General features: G+C 36.2%; 1 protein-coding gene across 1 annotated transcript; it reads right to left on the bottom strand.

The window, feature by feature from the left end:
* On the bottom strand, window positions 1-8,535 carry LOC136817931 (uncharacterized; the record flags this gene model as incomplete). Its single annotated transcript, XM_067074274.1, is given in 5 exon segments — window positions 1-218; window positions 6,264-6,320; window positions 6,864-6,968; window positions 7,366-7,455; window positions 8,435-8,535. Coding segments are annotated over 5 exon segments (432 nt in total). The 5' UTR covers window positions 8,496-8,535.
* Window positions 8,536-13,267: the final 4,732 nt, after the last annotated feature.

Genomic DNA, 13,267 nt, shown 5'->3' with positions numbered 1-13,267 from the left:
TGAGAGCAAATGGTGATATCACATTCATAAATTAAATTAAAAAGCGGTGTAAGTGGCTCTCGGTACGAGACTGGTCGATATTCTTACGAGATTGTTTTATTAGTTTTCGTATACTGTGTCTGAATTAGGTTCACCTTGCTCTGAAGGACCAATTTCAATGCAAACATTTTCGTATTCTTCTTCTTCTTCCTCTTCCTCTTCTTCATTTGATTGAAAACCTAAAATTGCAAATAATTGAAATCATATCATAACGTAAAACAAGACGACTTAGAGTCAAAAAATTTCGCATAATATTTGAACATAAACAACGAAGACGCGTGAAACGTGAAAAAAATACACATTGTATTGTACATACAGGTCGTAGATACCCTGTTTTCTTATGAAAAATCTCAATCCATTAAGAACAAAAAGATTCTTAAAAAAATGCGACTAAAAAATTCCTTTTTATATATAAGCGTAAAAAAATCTTTCAATTCAGAAGAATAATTCAGAGAACTGTAATAAACTTGAGAAAATGAATTTTAAAATTCTTTGAAAATGAAGAAGAAAAAAAGAACTTTTCATTCTTTGATGCCAGAAACTTCATTTTGTGCTTCACTTGGGCAAAGTTTATATCAACTTCTTTCTATAAACAGTAAAGTTTCTAATTGAGAAAATGGCTTGTCAGAAAAATCTGTTGTATACTATCTTCACTTTTTGATATGAATGATGGCGCACCACCATCAAAATCATAGGCAAAAAACAGTTGAGTTGTTGAGCTCCAGCTTCTGAACTAGAAAATGGCAGGGTAAAAACTAGCCAACTTAATAAGCTTTAATAAAGAAATAATACGCCTTGAGATTAAAATTTGGCTAATTTTGCCAAAAATTTCCAAAATCTCAATATGCAATAATCCATATGAAAATATATTAAGAAAAGCTTGTAACTTATTAAGGATACAGACTTCAGTCAAGATTTATTTACCACTATCACTCAAATTTTCCCACCAGATACAAATTGACTTAAACCTCACTTATAAAGAGTCTGCTAAATCGCGTGCCACGCGCGCCAGCGTGCTATGCGTGCCAGCGTGCCAACGTGCCATGCGTGCCTGCGTGCCAACGTGCCTTGGCGTGCCAACGTGCCAGCGTGCCAACGTGCCTTGGCGTGCCAACGTGCCAGCTGCCATCCAAATTTGGCGTGCCATAAACTTCGGCGTGCCATCCGAATTCGGCGTGCATAGAATTTGGCGTGCCGAATCCGTTTCTGAATTTGGCGTGCCATCCGAATTTCGGGCGTGCGATTTTGGCGTGCCATTCAAATTTCGCGTGCCATCCGAATTTTGGCGTGCATCCGAATTTCGGCGTGCCATCTGAATTTGGCGTGCCATTAAATTTTCGGCGTGCTCGTCCGAATTTTTACCGAAATTTCGGTAAAGCTTGGGGAGAAGATGACACAAACTTGGACCCCCCCAATATGGACCCATTGTGGACCCCAATATACCCCTCAAAATTAGTGGGAAAGCATTTTCAAGGTTATTTTTGTAATGACACTTAATATGTAAATAATGGCATTATCACAAAATATGAGTGTAAACCAATTTACAACAAATGTTTTCTCATGTCAATAGGATGCTGGCGGTGCAAATGGATATAGATTGTCATGCAATGAAAACATTAAATGCTCCAAGAGAGCTGTTTTAGAGATATGAAAATTGTAGTACTTTTATTATTATTTTATTAATTTCATTTTTATATGAACAGAGCATTGCATAACTTTAAAAGTTTTGAAGGAGATTCATGTGTTTCTTCCACGTGTAAGGCATCAGTCTACAAGTCATTTTCTTGACAAAGCAAAATCTCATTTTCAGCTTTATATATAATATATGTTTAGATACTTAGCGTTATGCTTTTTTCTTGAGCATATGGTAATTTAAGCTGAGGCTGGACATATGCTTAATATGCTTAATTTTCTATTGTTCTAAAACAATAAATCCATTGTATTCGAGCCGAATCCCAGCTTGTTATGCTTATACGCGTTATGCTTATAAATAAAAAAACGTGTAGTGTACTTTTGGATGACGGTCAAGTATTCTTAAGAAATTGCCAAAATTGAGGGTGAATTATTCTTAACATTTCTTAGTTTTTTGGACTTGACTATTTTACAAACATGAGAAATAATCATATTGAGAGTTTTTGGACTTTTGAGTTTCATCCTGATATTCTTATAGAAGATATTCTTATAAAAAAGCGTTTATCTTAAATGCTCCAACAACGTTAAACTACCTCCAGATGTTATGTCATTTTCAGTCGTTTTGAGCAGTTTGGAGTCTTGTACAATAGGAAACAAGGATGAAGCAACATTGGCTTGCTTTCAGGTACCTACCCGGGGGTTGGAAAAATATGTCAAAACTTAATATACGAGGGGGGGGTGTAATAAAAATATCCTGGATGGAAAATTTTCGAAAAATTAATTATAGCGCCCCGGCTTTTAGGTATCCGAGAATAGATTAAACGACATAGTAATGATGTTTCTTTGTCACGAATAGATAGCTTTGACGTTAAAATCTACTCTCATACGCAGATCTTTCTTCACCCCTGTCTACGCTACTGTTCTAAAAAAATTGAAAAAGCTTTTCATTCTGAAACCTTTTGAAAAAGTTTTTTTCTGGAATTTTTTTTTTTGGAAAACCTAAAACTTCAAAATGGCCAAAAAGCTCATGAGTTTACGGTTACCGTTTTTGCCTTTTTAATCAAGTGGTCAGGAGCTGTAGCCAAAAATAAGGAGCTTAGTTAAATAGTTGTCCAAGGGCTAAAGTAATTTTCAGAAGTCATCATTTTTCTTGACTTTTTCTTTTTCTTACTCGGCTCACATGCCGTACCTTAACCCGTGTAAGAGACCGTAGTAAGTGTATATTTCATAATATCGCCTAACAATTAATGTTTCATGGAAAATAAAGACTCTGAAAATTTGAAAAAGTACGCAAAATTTGGTTGTCACGCCTAAACTTGGATGGTACGCCGGAATTTGGTTGGCACGCCGGAATTTGGTTGGAACGCCAAAACTTGGATGGCACGCCGGAATAAGGATGGCACGCCAAAATTTGGTTGGCACGCCAAAATTTGGATGGCACGCCAAAATTTGGATGGCACGCCAAAACTTGGATGGCACGCCGGAATAAGGATGGCACGCCAAAATTTGGATGGCACGCCAAAATTTGGATGGCACGCCAAAATTTGGATGGCACGCCAAAATTTGGATGGCACGCCAAATTTGGATGGCACGCCAAAACTTGGATGGCACGCCGAATAAGGATGGCCACGCCAAAATTTGGATGGCACGCCAAAATTTGGATGGCACGCCAAAATTTGGATGGCACGCCAAAACTTGGATGGCACGCCGGAATTTGGATGGCACGCCAGAATTTGGATGGCACGTAGGCACGCTGGCACGCCAAGACACGTTGGCACGCTAGCACGTTGGCACGCCGAGACAGTTGGCACGCTGGCACGTTGGCACGCCAAGACAGTTGGCACGAAGGCACGCATGGCACGCATGGCACGCTGGCACGCCTAAAAACCGATGGCACGCTGGCACGCGTGGCACGCGATTTAGCAGACTCACTTATAAAGTAATACAATTATTCTTCTGATGCTGTAATAGACCTTTAGTACGGAAACGGGAATCTTATACAAAACAACGGTACCACTGGAGAATTTTATATATCAAAATGAAAATCCAGATTAGCAAAAGGTGTATTAAGATCGGTGAAGTTTAATTGAAGCTCGATTAGTTTGATTTATTACCTTGTTGCTCATTCTTTTTTACATTCCAACGGCTTATTAGCAGACGCCCACGCTAAGCCATAAAGAGCAGGCCAATATCTATCATCCCATTGGGGAGGAAAAGCTGGAAAAACTTACTTACCAAACCCATCGAACACCGATCAAACTTCATCGGATAAAAAAACTGTCATCAAACTTATATAATCAAACTAATCAAAAAAAATTCTAAGCAAATAAGGTTCGGTAATCGAGCAGCTATCGTTTGGGTAATCGAACAGCTATCGTTTGATTTCGATGGATACTGTGAAGTCGGGTATAACTTGCATCAGTGGAGGGAAACTTACATATAGCCATCAAAATTTCAAAACAAAAGAACTGCACAGCTCTACTCGAAGCTCTACTCTACCATTTAACTTCATTTGAGGGGCTATGCATTAGCCTCCACTGTGCACTGATGCAAGTTACCCGATCTCACAGTAGTGTAGTCCCAGTGTAGTAGAAAATGATCGCTGAATTTCTGAACTTCTAAAGAATACTTGCTAAAACTGATTATTTGTCTCAACTGGTTTCACTATTAACACATTACTATTTGGTGAAAAAAGGAAAAAAAGATCATTCCTGCTGTTCGAAGTTTTAGTGAAGAAGAGGCAGGAGGAATTTATGTTGTTGTTGTTGGTTGTGAAAAAGTAACTCTTTTTATTCTACTTACTGAGCATTATCAATTTATTGGTGCATTCAGTAACTACACAAACATGAAATACTTAGTAGTAAACGAATAATAAACCTCTTTAAATACTCTACAAAAGGCCAGAAAACATGATAAAAATTTATACAGCACACAGCCTGACAGCAGCAGCAAGTTTCAAAAGAGCCATTAGAAAGTTCTCACAATAGCGAGGTTAAGTAAATCGGTAAAATCACGACGACGAACGAAAATTTAACAGGCTAGTGAGTTTCAACCAATCAGATTTCGTATTTCCACTAGCCTATTACATTTTTCGTCCGTCGTCGTGATTATCGCGGTATACTTAACCTCACTAATGAATGTTTACAAAAATAATTAGGGAGCCGTACGCTCCAAACTGTGGAGCTAATAATACAGTCGTCAAAAAGGCTTGATATAATTTATTATCTCCACAGTTATTGGACCACTATAAAAACGCTCGAAAATCGTCCGTGGCTAAACGAACGTGTAAAGTGTAAGTTAAATTTAGTAAGTTCGTCCACGGTATGGAAAACTTTCGTTTATTCTAAATTTTTTTCCAAGGACACAGGAACGCACACAGAAGGCTATCGTAATAATTCGCTAAGGCGAAATTAAAAATCCAATTATTTTGACACAAAAAAATGGAAGAGAGTCCGGAAAGATGAGGAAATCAAAACAGATTGCTTTGCAAAGCATGTTTCAATGCCGACCCCGCCCTTTCTTTACTCCCCCCTGACCCATTTTTCACTAAGAGCGAAGATTTTTGTGATACCCAGTGTACCCAGTCGGGGATTAAACCCCTGACTTACACACACTGTAGCCGGATGCTCTACCTCTGCATAATACGATGCTTTTTCGGGTTAATAAACAGTAGTACAAAGCGACAGTACCTAGCGATATGTTTCGACCTTCTACTTTTTTTCAGGACACCATGATAATATAAGGATTGGTTTCGCTTGCACATAAACTTTTATACAGTGGAGTGTTTATAACACGACCCTCTATAACTCGAATGTCTCCTTAATTCAAACAAGTTAGATGGTTTCTTCACTTTAACAATGCCTTATAAACTAGTCCCCAGGGCTCGAAAATGGCTTTAACTCGAACAAAATTGCCTTCCGTTTTAGAGTTATACAGACTCTTCTGTAGCACTTTTCCCAATGTTATAGACCTTTCCTTAAACTCCAATTACGTCACGAACATCACTTGCCTCGTTTTGAAATTATTACCAAGGTGATTAACTCCCTGTGGATTTTATTGAAACTACTTTCTATTCATAAACAAATTTATTTAACGTCTCAAGGGACATAATTCAAGCCATGGTAATTGTTTGAATACGAGGCAAGTGATGCTCATGACGTAATTTATGAAAAAGTCTATTGAACCCAAAATAAAGCCTTTAGGCATTTAGAACATGATTGATAATACACCTTTTCTACCGTAGTCGCCAATATTGACACGCGGGTATTTTTTTGTCCACTTTATCACACTAAAACAATCCGCATCTATTCATGATATGCACCATTGCAATGTCTTCTGACATTATATCACGGACCCAATAGCTGATTGGTTGTAAGTAACATAAAATCAGTCAATACGTCACTTGCAACCAATCAGCTGTTGGGTTCGTGGGAGACATTGCAATGGTGCATATCATGAATAAACAATAGAAAAATGTGTCAAAAAAGGTTTGGATCAAGTTTAGTGGGATAAAACGGATAAAGAAATACCCGCGCGGCAACTGGCGGCTACGGTCGAAAAGGCGTGTATAGATTGTTTCTTTTTGACTTTACCTTGCGTTGATTCTTCAATGATATCATAATTTCCTTCTCCATCATGCACTTGGAAACCTGAAAAATAAGAACTTTTTGGTTGGAGACTGGGCGTGGATTTATAATGTCATTACTCGAAGCTTCCATTGGTGGTTTATTACATAGGATTTTTGCAAGAAGAAAATACTGAAAATTCTGTCGAGTACCTTCTAGTAAAGATAAAAAAAGCCAAAGAAGAACAGTATTTCAGTATTTAAAACACACACTTTAGGGTGTACATATACCCGTCGGTCATTTTGCCTGGACGTCCCTCCCTGAGGGTAATTTTGCCCATTGAAATATGATTAGACTATGTTCACACGTTACTGTTCCGTTTCGCTCCGGTATGATTTTCGTTACGGATCGAGTCTGTTCATATTGGTTTTGGAACGTTTCGGAGCAAGAAAACGGAGAAGTTCAGTTCCGATGAAAAAAGTGGAGCGAAACCGTTTCGATCTGTTTTGCTTTGTAACGTCTTCTTTTTCGACGTTTCGAATCTTGACGTTCACACTTGTTTCGAAACCGTTTCGGAACGGAACGGAACGGAACCGTGACGTCTGAACATGGTCTTATATTACATACCTGTGGATTCGTTTGACGGCAAAGCGATAACATAGATGCCTTCTTCTTCTGAACCGTCTTCCAAATTGACTTGAATATCTCCATTTTCATTGGCTGTCAGTTTGTCTGAAACCAGAATACAGTAAGTTGTGCAAAATCTCAATCGAAATTTTTTTTATACAATTGACCCTCTTCATTTTATGCCACTTTCCAAAATGAGGGGACTAATTTGTTAGTTTGTATACACATGCCGAATCTCAGTGGCCCGGTTAGCATTTCAGACTGGTAACGGAAATACAAGGAAAATTCTTCTCAACGACGGTATCAAAAACACAAGTGTATGAGTGCTCTTGTGAAAATGTAAAATACCTTCCATGTATTAAAGAAAGATTCGAATAAGAGAGGCTCGAATTAAAGAGTCATGATAAGCGTGTAACAATAGGACCAATAAAATCGTGGAACAAGGGTGATATGTCTGATAATTACAGAGAAATCTATGATATTCAAAATGATTTTCTAGTACCTTTTTCTTGTTTTATTCCAAGACAAATTATGTACGTTTTTCCATCGGGTTTTTCTATTGCAATGTCATCCCCGACCCAAGAATACATGTCTGTAAAAAAAACAATATTACGCAAAGTTAACTTATCGATTATGATATGAGTTTTAAATAAATACTTTAGTTTTAAAACGATCATAGGTATATCGCAGCTTATGGACAACAACTTCTATCATTTTCTCGCCTAAAAGAACACCGATTTTACTTGTGCATAGACTTTCAAAACACATTTTTAGTAACTCGTAGAAAATGCCATGCCTTTTTAAATTCGAAAATTTGCAACGGCGTCACTAGCCTATCTCTATCCCAACACGCGATTTTTTTATCACTCTGAACAGTGTCGAGGAAAAATCCGTGGTCGTCTGGTACAGGCAACGACATCACTTGATATTGTGAATAATTGACACCAGAATTATTTTTGCTTCAAAGTCACTGTAGGAGCTTCCTCGATTCGAACGTCAAATCTTTTTTAGACGAGGGTTTCATCGTAAGGCAGTGCTATTTATCTCGCTCAATCCAAGGATAAAAGGTTAGATTTTAAAAATATAATTGAAAACAACGACGTCAAAAAGACTGCACGAAATCCTTCTTTAATAATCTATTCAACCCGCTGATAAACCCTTCCAACGCGGCTGACCTCTCGTATAGGCTAGCCTGTACGACCCCGCCCATGGGCGTTTTTTATACTTGAGGTGCGTCGTTCTGTTTCGGTTAGCGAGATTCTGTGTCTCAGTTTGTCTCGGTTTTCTGTGAAAAAATCCAAGAAAAAGAAGCGTAGGAATGCTTCAAGCATTTTTTACCCAAATTCACGCATTCGCGCGATCATTTTTCGAAACACAATCCATGATACTTATAAAAAATATCAGAAAAGAAAATCAGTCCCTCGTAGGGTACCTTTTTTGTAGATTTTGGGAGTAAGTAGAAGATTTGCGAGTTTTAGTCCCATTCAGGGTCAATTTTTTTCCATCTGCGGAACACCCCCGTCGGCCAGCAAGGATAGTAGCCCCCGGGGTGGGGATCATATGGACCCTACCTCGATTGTTTGACTGGATGTCTACAATGATTTGATAGCTGTACTCCATTGATGTTTCCATGATATCAATCCAGATAAAATTAGATTTGTGTATTCTTTTTCTTTATCAACGTGCTGCCAGAGTCTCATACGACACATCAATTACTTGAGTCGTTATAATACCTCTCTTCTTATATTTATAGCCTTGACAAGCTGGTTTTTCCCTTGAATTGCCCTCTATCTACTATATCTATATCTCATGCGTGGTTTCTCAAATAATTGATTTTTCCGCGCGCAATTTGTTGGATATTGTAGTGATTTATTTTCTCTCTTCTCAATAATGACGTCATTTAAATTGTCTTTTTGACTTTTTTTTTTTGATGTATTTTAAAACGTCAAAATAAGTTTTTGACCGATATCTTCAGATTGACTTAATATGAATTTTTGACCCAGCACTTTTCCAAATCCTCTCGTTGATACGATTGTTTTGAGCTATATATGAGAGGTAAGGAATAATGGGAAGCGATGCGCGTCATGCCTTAAAGGGACAATAAAGTAGTAAAATGTAAACATTGCGCAAACCACGTGTCATTAAAGAGAACAATTAAAATCACGTGTCCAAAATAAACTTGTAAAACAATTGAACAATCAAAATTAGCCATATTTGGTTTGATTTTTTATTTTGACATGTGACATTTGTTTTGATTTTGTATCCGCTACATACAGTTTGTTTACAAATTTCGCAAGTACTGTTATGTCCCTTTAACTCACCCGAGCTAAATTTATAGGAAATCGAAAATTGTTTTTCGTATATGTTTGCTTATCCTTTCCCAACCATCCTTTTCAACTCAAAGAAATATCTTTTTTTATTCGGAAATTCTTGTAGAATATTTCCCATAGTGGACTTCACTGGAGTTCTTTATTATCAGAAACAAGCCGTATAATTCATCACTTCTGCGGCATTTTTCCGGAAGGGACTTTATGTAATACTTTGTCACAATAACCTACTCACCGTAGTTTTTCCGCACAGTAATCTTGACGGATGATATCATTGTCTACACAAACACTCGCCATAAAAAATAGGTTGTTCGCCGAAATTCAGCAAAAAGTGGCATTTTTTGGGAAAAAGGATCTACCGAGTATTAAGCAGCCTCTATAAAAAACTTTGTTCACCAAAGGATGAGTAGAAGTCTAAAATTGCACTTGTATTTTTTTTGTTTAGAATTTTCCTTGTCCTTTAGGACTCGGAAAATTCGTTAATCATGTTATGTCTTTGGAAAAACACCTTTAAATTACCGTGAAAAGCACAGGTCAAAATCATATATCGACGCTGTGCCGACGAATCGAGATTCTATTCAGCACGCAATCAACGAAGACAAAAGTAATCATGACGACCATCCAAGATCTTGGATGAAGTTCAGAGTTGATATTTCTATTCCTGTCGTTGAAAACAAAAGCAAAAATATATCATCAATGCTTTTTTAAAAAGTGTTAGTGATAGAGAATCATAACATAAAGTCTATTATTTCGATTCAATTAATAAGTGATATTTCGAAAATTAATAGTTTAGTAATTACTGTTAGACATTTGGGGATCATGTAAATGATTTCTTTCGAAAGAAACTCACTTCAATTACACTTCGAGGTTTCTGGGGAATTCGTAAATAGTAAACTGCATACTGATACAGTCTGCTAGACATTAATAAGGTAATATTTGCTCTTCATCTTTGATTTTTTCTACAGTGATTAGATTGACACATGCGCGATAAAATTTATATTATTGGTCTTCAGAGGTTAATATATTCTTTGAAAACTTAACCTCTGATACTCAGGGTACCCTTAAATATAAAATAATGTCAAGTTGAGAAAGTCGTTAAAGTGTTTTCTTTCAAAGTAATTAAGCGAATTTATATCTTAAACACTACGGCAGTCAGGAAGTAGGAAAAATCGAGAAAAGAAAACCCGCACAATCTTAAGAGACGGTCATCCAAGAGACGGTCTCTTGATCACATTTTTTTGCTAAAAGATAGTTTTCCGCGCGGAATTATTTCAATTGTTTCGTATTGTTAGTCATGTCAATCAAACTTGTCAACTAATTCAAAAGTTATGTCGATTAATTAAACGAGTTGCTGTTTATTAAAAGTCTTTTTTATTAAAAGTGTTTTTCCTGGGGTTTTTTCTAACCTCAATAACTTTTGATAGAATTTAAATTTAGTAGCGATTTTGTGCTCGTTGAAATGACAAACAGGAGTGGAATATTATCATCAAGAAAAAACTCAAAAAAGATCGGAAAATGAAGAAGAAGAAAATCAACTTTTTCAATAATCGTTCTATAATTATCATTTTTACATGAGTGATTCTTTGATCTTAGAACGTCATTAATGTGAAAAAATTGTTCAAAGAAATTTGTCCCATCGAAAGATACAATCCAAAATTGATCAATGATTGATATAAAAAAACCATCAAGAAACAACAAAAAAGAGTATTAAGGCGAAATAAAAAAAAAATTCTTGTTTCCGGAAACCGGCCGGGTGAAAAATTCTTTTTTTCTGACCCGGCCGCAAACTTTCGTTCGTTAGTAGTCCGTACTTGTTGTAATTTAGGGCATAATTTATGCTGTGTTTATACATAAAAGTTATTCTTAAACTCTATTATCAAAAATAGCAAAAAAAAATTATTTTCCGGCCGGCCGCATGATAACTTTTTTCCTTCACCCGCATTCCGGAAACAAAACATTTTTTATCATGCGCCTAAGCTGTATTTTTTTACCGTGAAAAGCACAGGTCGAAATCATATATCGACGCTGTGTTGACCAATCCAGATTCTATTCAACGCACAATCAACGCAGACAAAAGTAACCATGACGACCATCCAAGATCTTGGATGAAGTTCAAAGTTGATATTTTTATTCCCGTCGTTGAAAACACAACTTAAAAATGGCATCAATGCTTTTTAAAAAGTCAGTGATAGAGAATCATAACATAGGTCGTGTTCAGACCTGAAAGTTTAAGTTTAAGGTTTAAATAGTAGTTTGTTGATATGGGAATTCAATTATAATCAATTTTCTTTTGTCATCATCGATTGGCGATCTCGAGGAATCTTCTTTCCTAGCTTGAAATCATGTCATCTTCTCTCTTGAGATACTTTGAAACAAAAAAGATTTCAGGGAATCCCTCTGCAAAACACTAATTCGTGTTTGTTTAAGCCATTACTGCTAGACATGCTCCGAGCGTCCCTAAGTCATAAATTTCACGTTCTTTTTTCTTCATTTACAAAAGGAGCATGCTTTTCACTTGTAATTCTGATTTCGTCTATTCAGAAAACTGTAACGAAATCGTAAAAACTTTTTTTTTAAACCAGAGGGTGATTCCTTTTTAAACTTTCGTTTAACTAATGAGGAGCGTGCCGTTAAATACAAAAGGAATATAAAAGAAACATGTGGACCTAATTGCTTTAAACCTTGGTCTGAACACGACCATAAAGTCTGTCGTATTTCGATTCGATTAAAGTGACATTTCCATAATTAAAAGTTTAGTAATTACTGTTATACATTTGGGGGATCATGTAAAAGATTTCTTTTGAAAGAAACTCATTTCAATTACACTTTGCTTGGTTTCTGGGGAATTCGTAAATAGTAAACTGCATCCTGATACAGTCTGCTAGACATCAAATATGGTAATATTTGCTCTTCATCTTTGTTTTTTTCTACAGTGATTAGATTGACTTATGCGCAATAAAATTTCTATTATTGGTCTTCAGAGGTTGAAATACTCTCAACCTCTGATACTAAGGGTAGTATTTTTTGACTGAATGAAAATTTCATGAATTTTCGCATTTATGACGTTCTAGGATTGAAAAATTTCTGATACAAAAATGAAGATCATATCATTATTCTACGAGAAGCTGAGCTTCTTCTTCTTCATTTTTCATCATCGTTTTTCGATATTTTGTAATTTCTTTTCTTTATGACAATACCCCACTCTTGTTTGTTTTTTCAACGAGCACAAAACCGCCATTTTATTCGAATTCTATCAAAAGTTATAGCCTTTTTTGTCTCCGCTGCAAATTATATTGAAAAATACTTTAGTTTTTCCAACAACATGATTCAAACCCTTCAAGTACTGTGGAAAGCTGGAATTTAGGGATTTTTCAAAGCCGCAGTACGCCAATTTCAAGTGCAATTATTTATCGGCTTTTGCGGTGAAAGCAAAATAGTTTATGCTTAGGTTTGTTGGAAAAAAGCACTTTTCAAGATATTCAGTACTGAAACAGTGATGACCTCCTAAGATCAAAGAATCTCTCCAGTGAAAATGATAACTATAGCACCTTTCTACAATATCTTCATTTTTTTCTTCTTCATTTTCATCTTCATTTTCAGAAATTTTTATATTTTTATAATTTATTACAAATTGTTCCACTCACTAATATCTTTCCAACGATACCAAATTTATAAAGATTGAGGAATTCCTTCAAAAGTTATAGGTAAATGAAAAAAGAGTGCACACTTATCGTGAATAGACTTTAACTCAAACTGGGCATATAACTCGATATAACCCATGTCCAATATACTCGACATTGGCCCTTAATTGGTTAATTCATGTTTTATGTAATGTGCATGGTTGCCTTTCTTTTTCAGGGATCAGGTCAAATTAAAGTGCTTATTAAAAAATAACAGGGATGACTTTTGCTCAATGTTTCACTTTAAACAAGACGATGTCAGAAACGGTTAGAGGAATGGTAAACACTGGAAAATAGAGAAGCGCGTAGTTTCGAAATATAACACCACCTCGGGTGCTAACTGTAAACTCGCTACAAAAGGTTATCTCATTCACGGAATTTTCTCTCGGCTTGGAGA

The sequence above is a fragment of the Clytia hemisphaerica genome, unplaced genomic scaffold, assembly GCF_902728285.1.
Source record: "Clytia hemisphaerica strain Z4C2 unplaced genomic scaffold, Clytia hemisphaerica genome assembly, whole genome shotgun sequence".
Classification (NCBI taxonomy): Eukaryota; Metazoa; Cnidaria; class Hydrozoa; order Leptothecata; family Clytiidae; genus Clytia; species Clytia hemisphaerica.
This window is presented reverse-complemented; position numbering and strand designations above follow the sequence as displayed.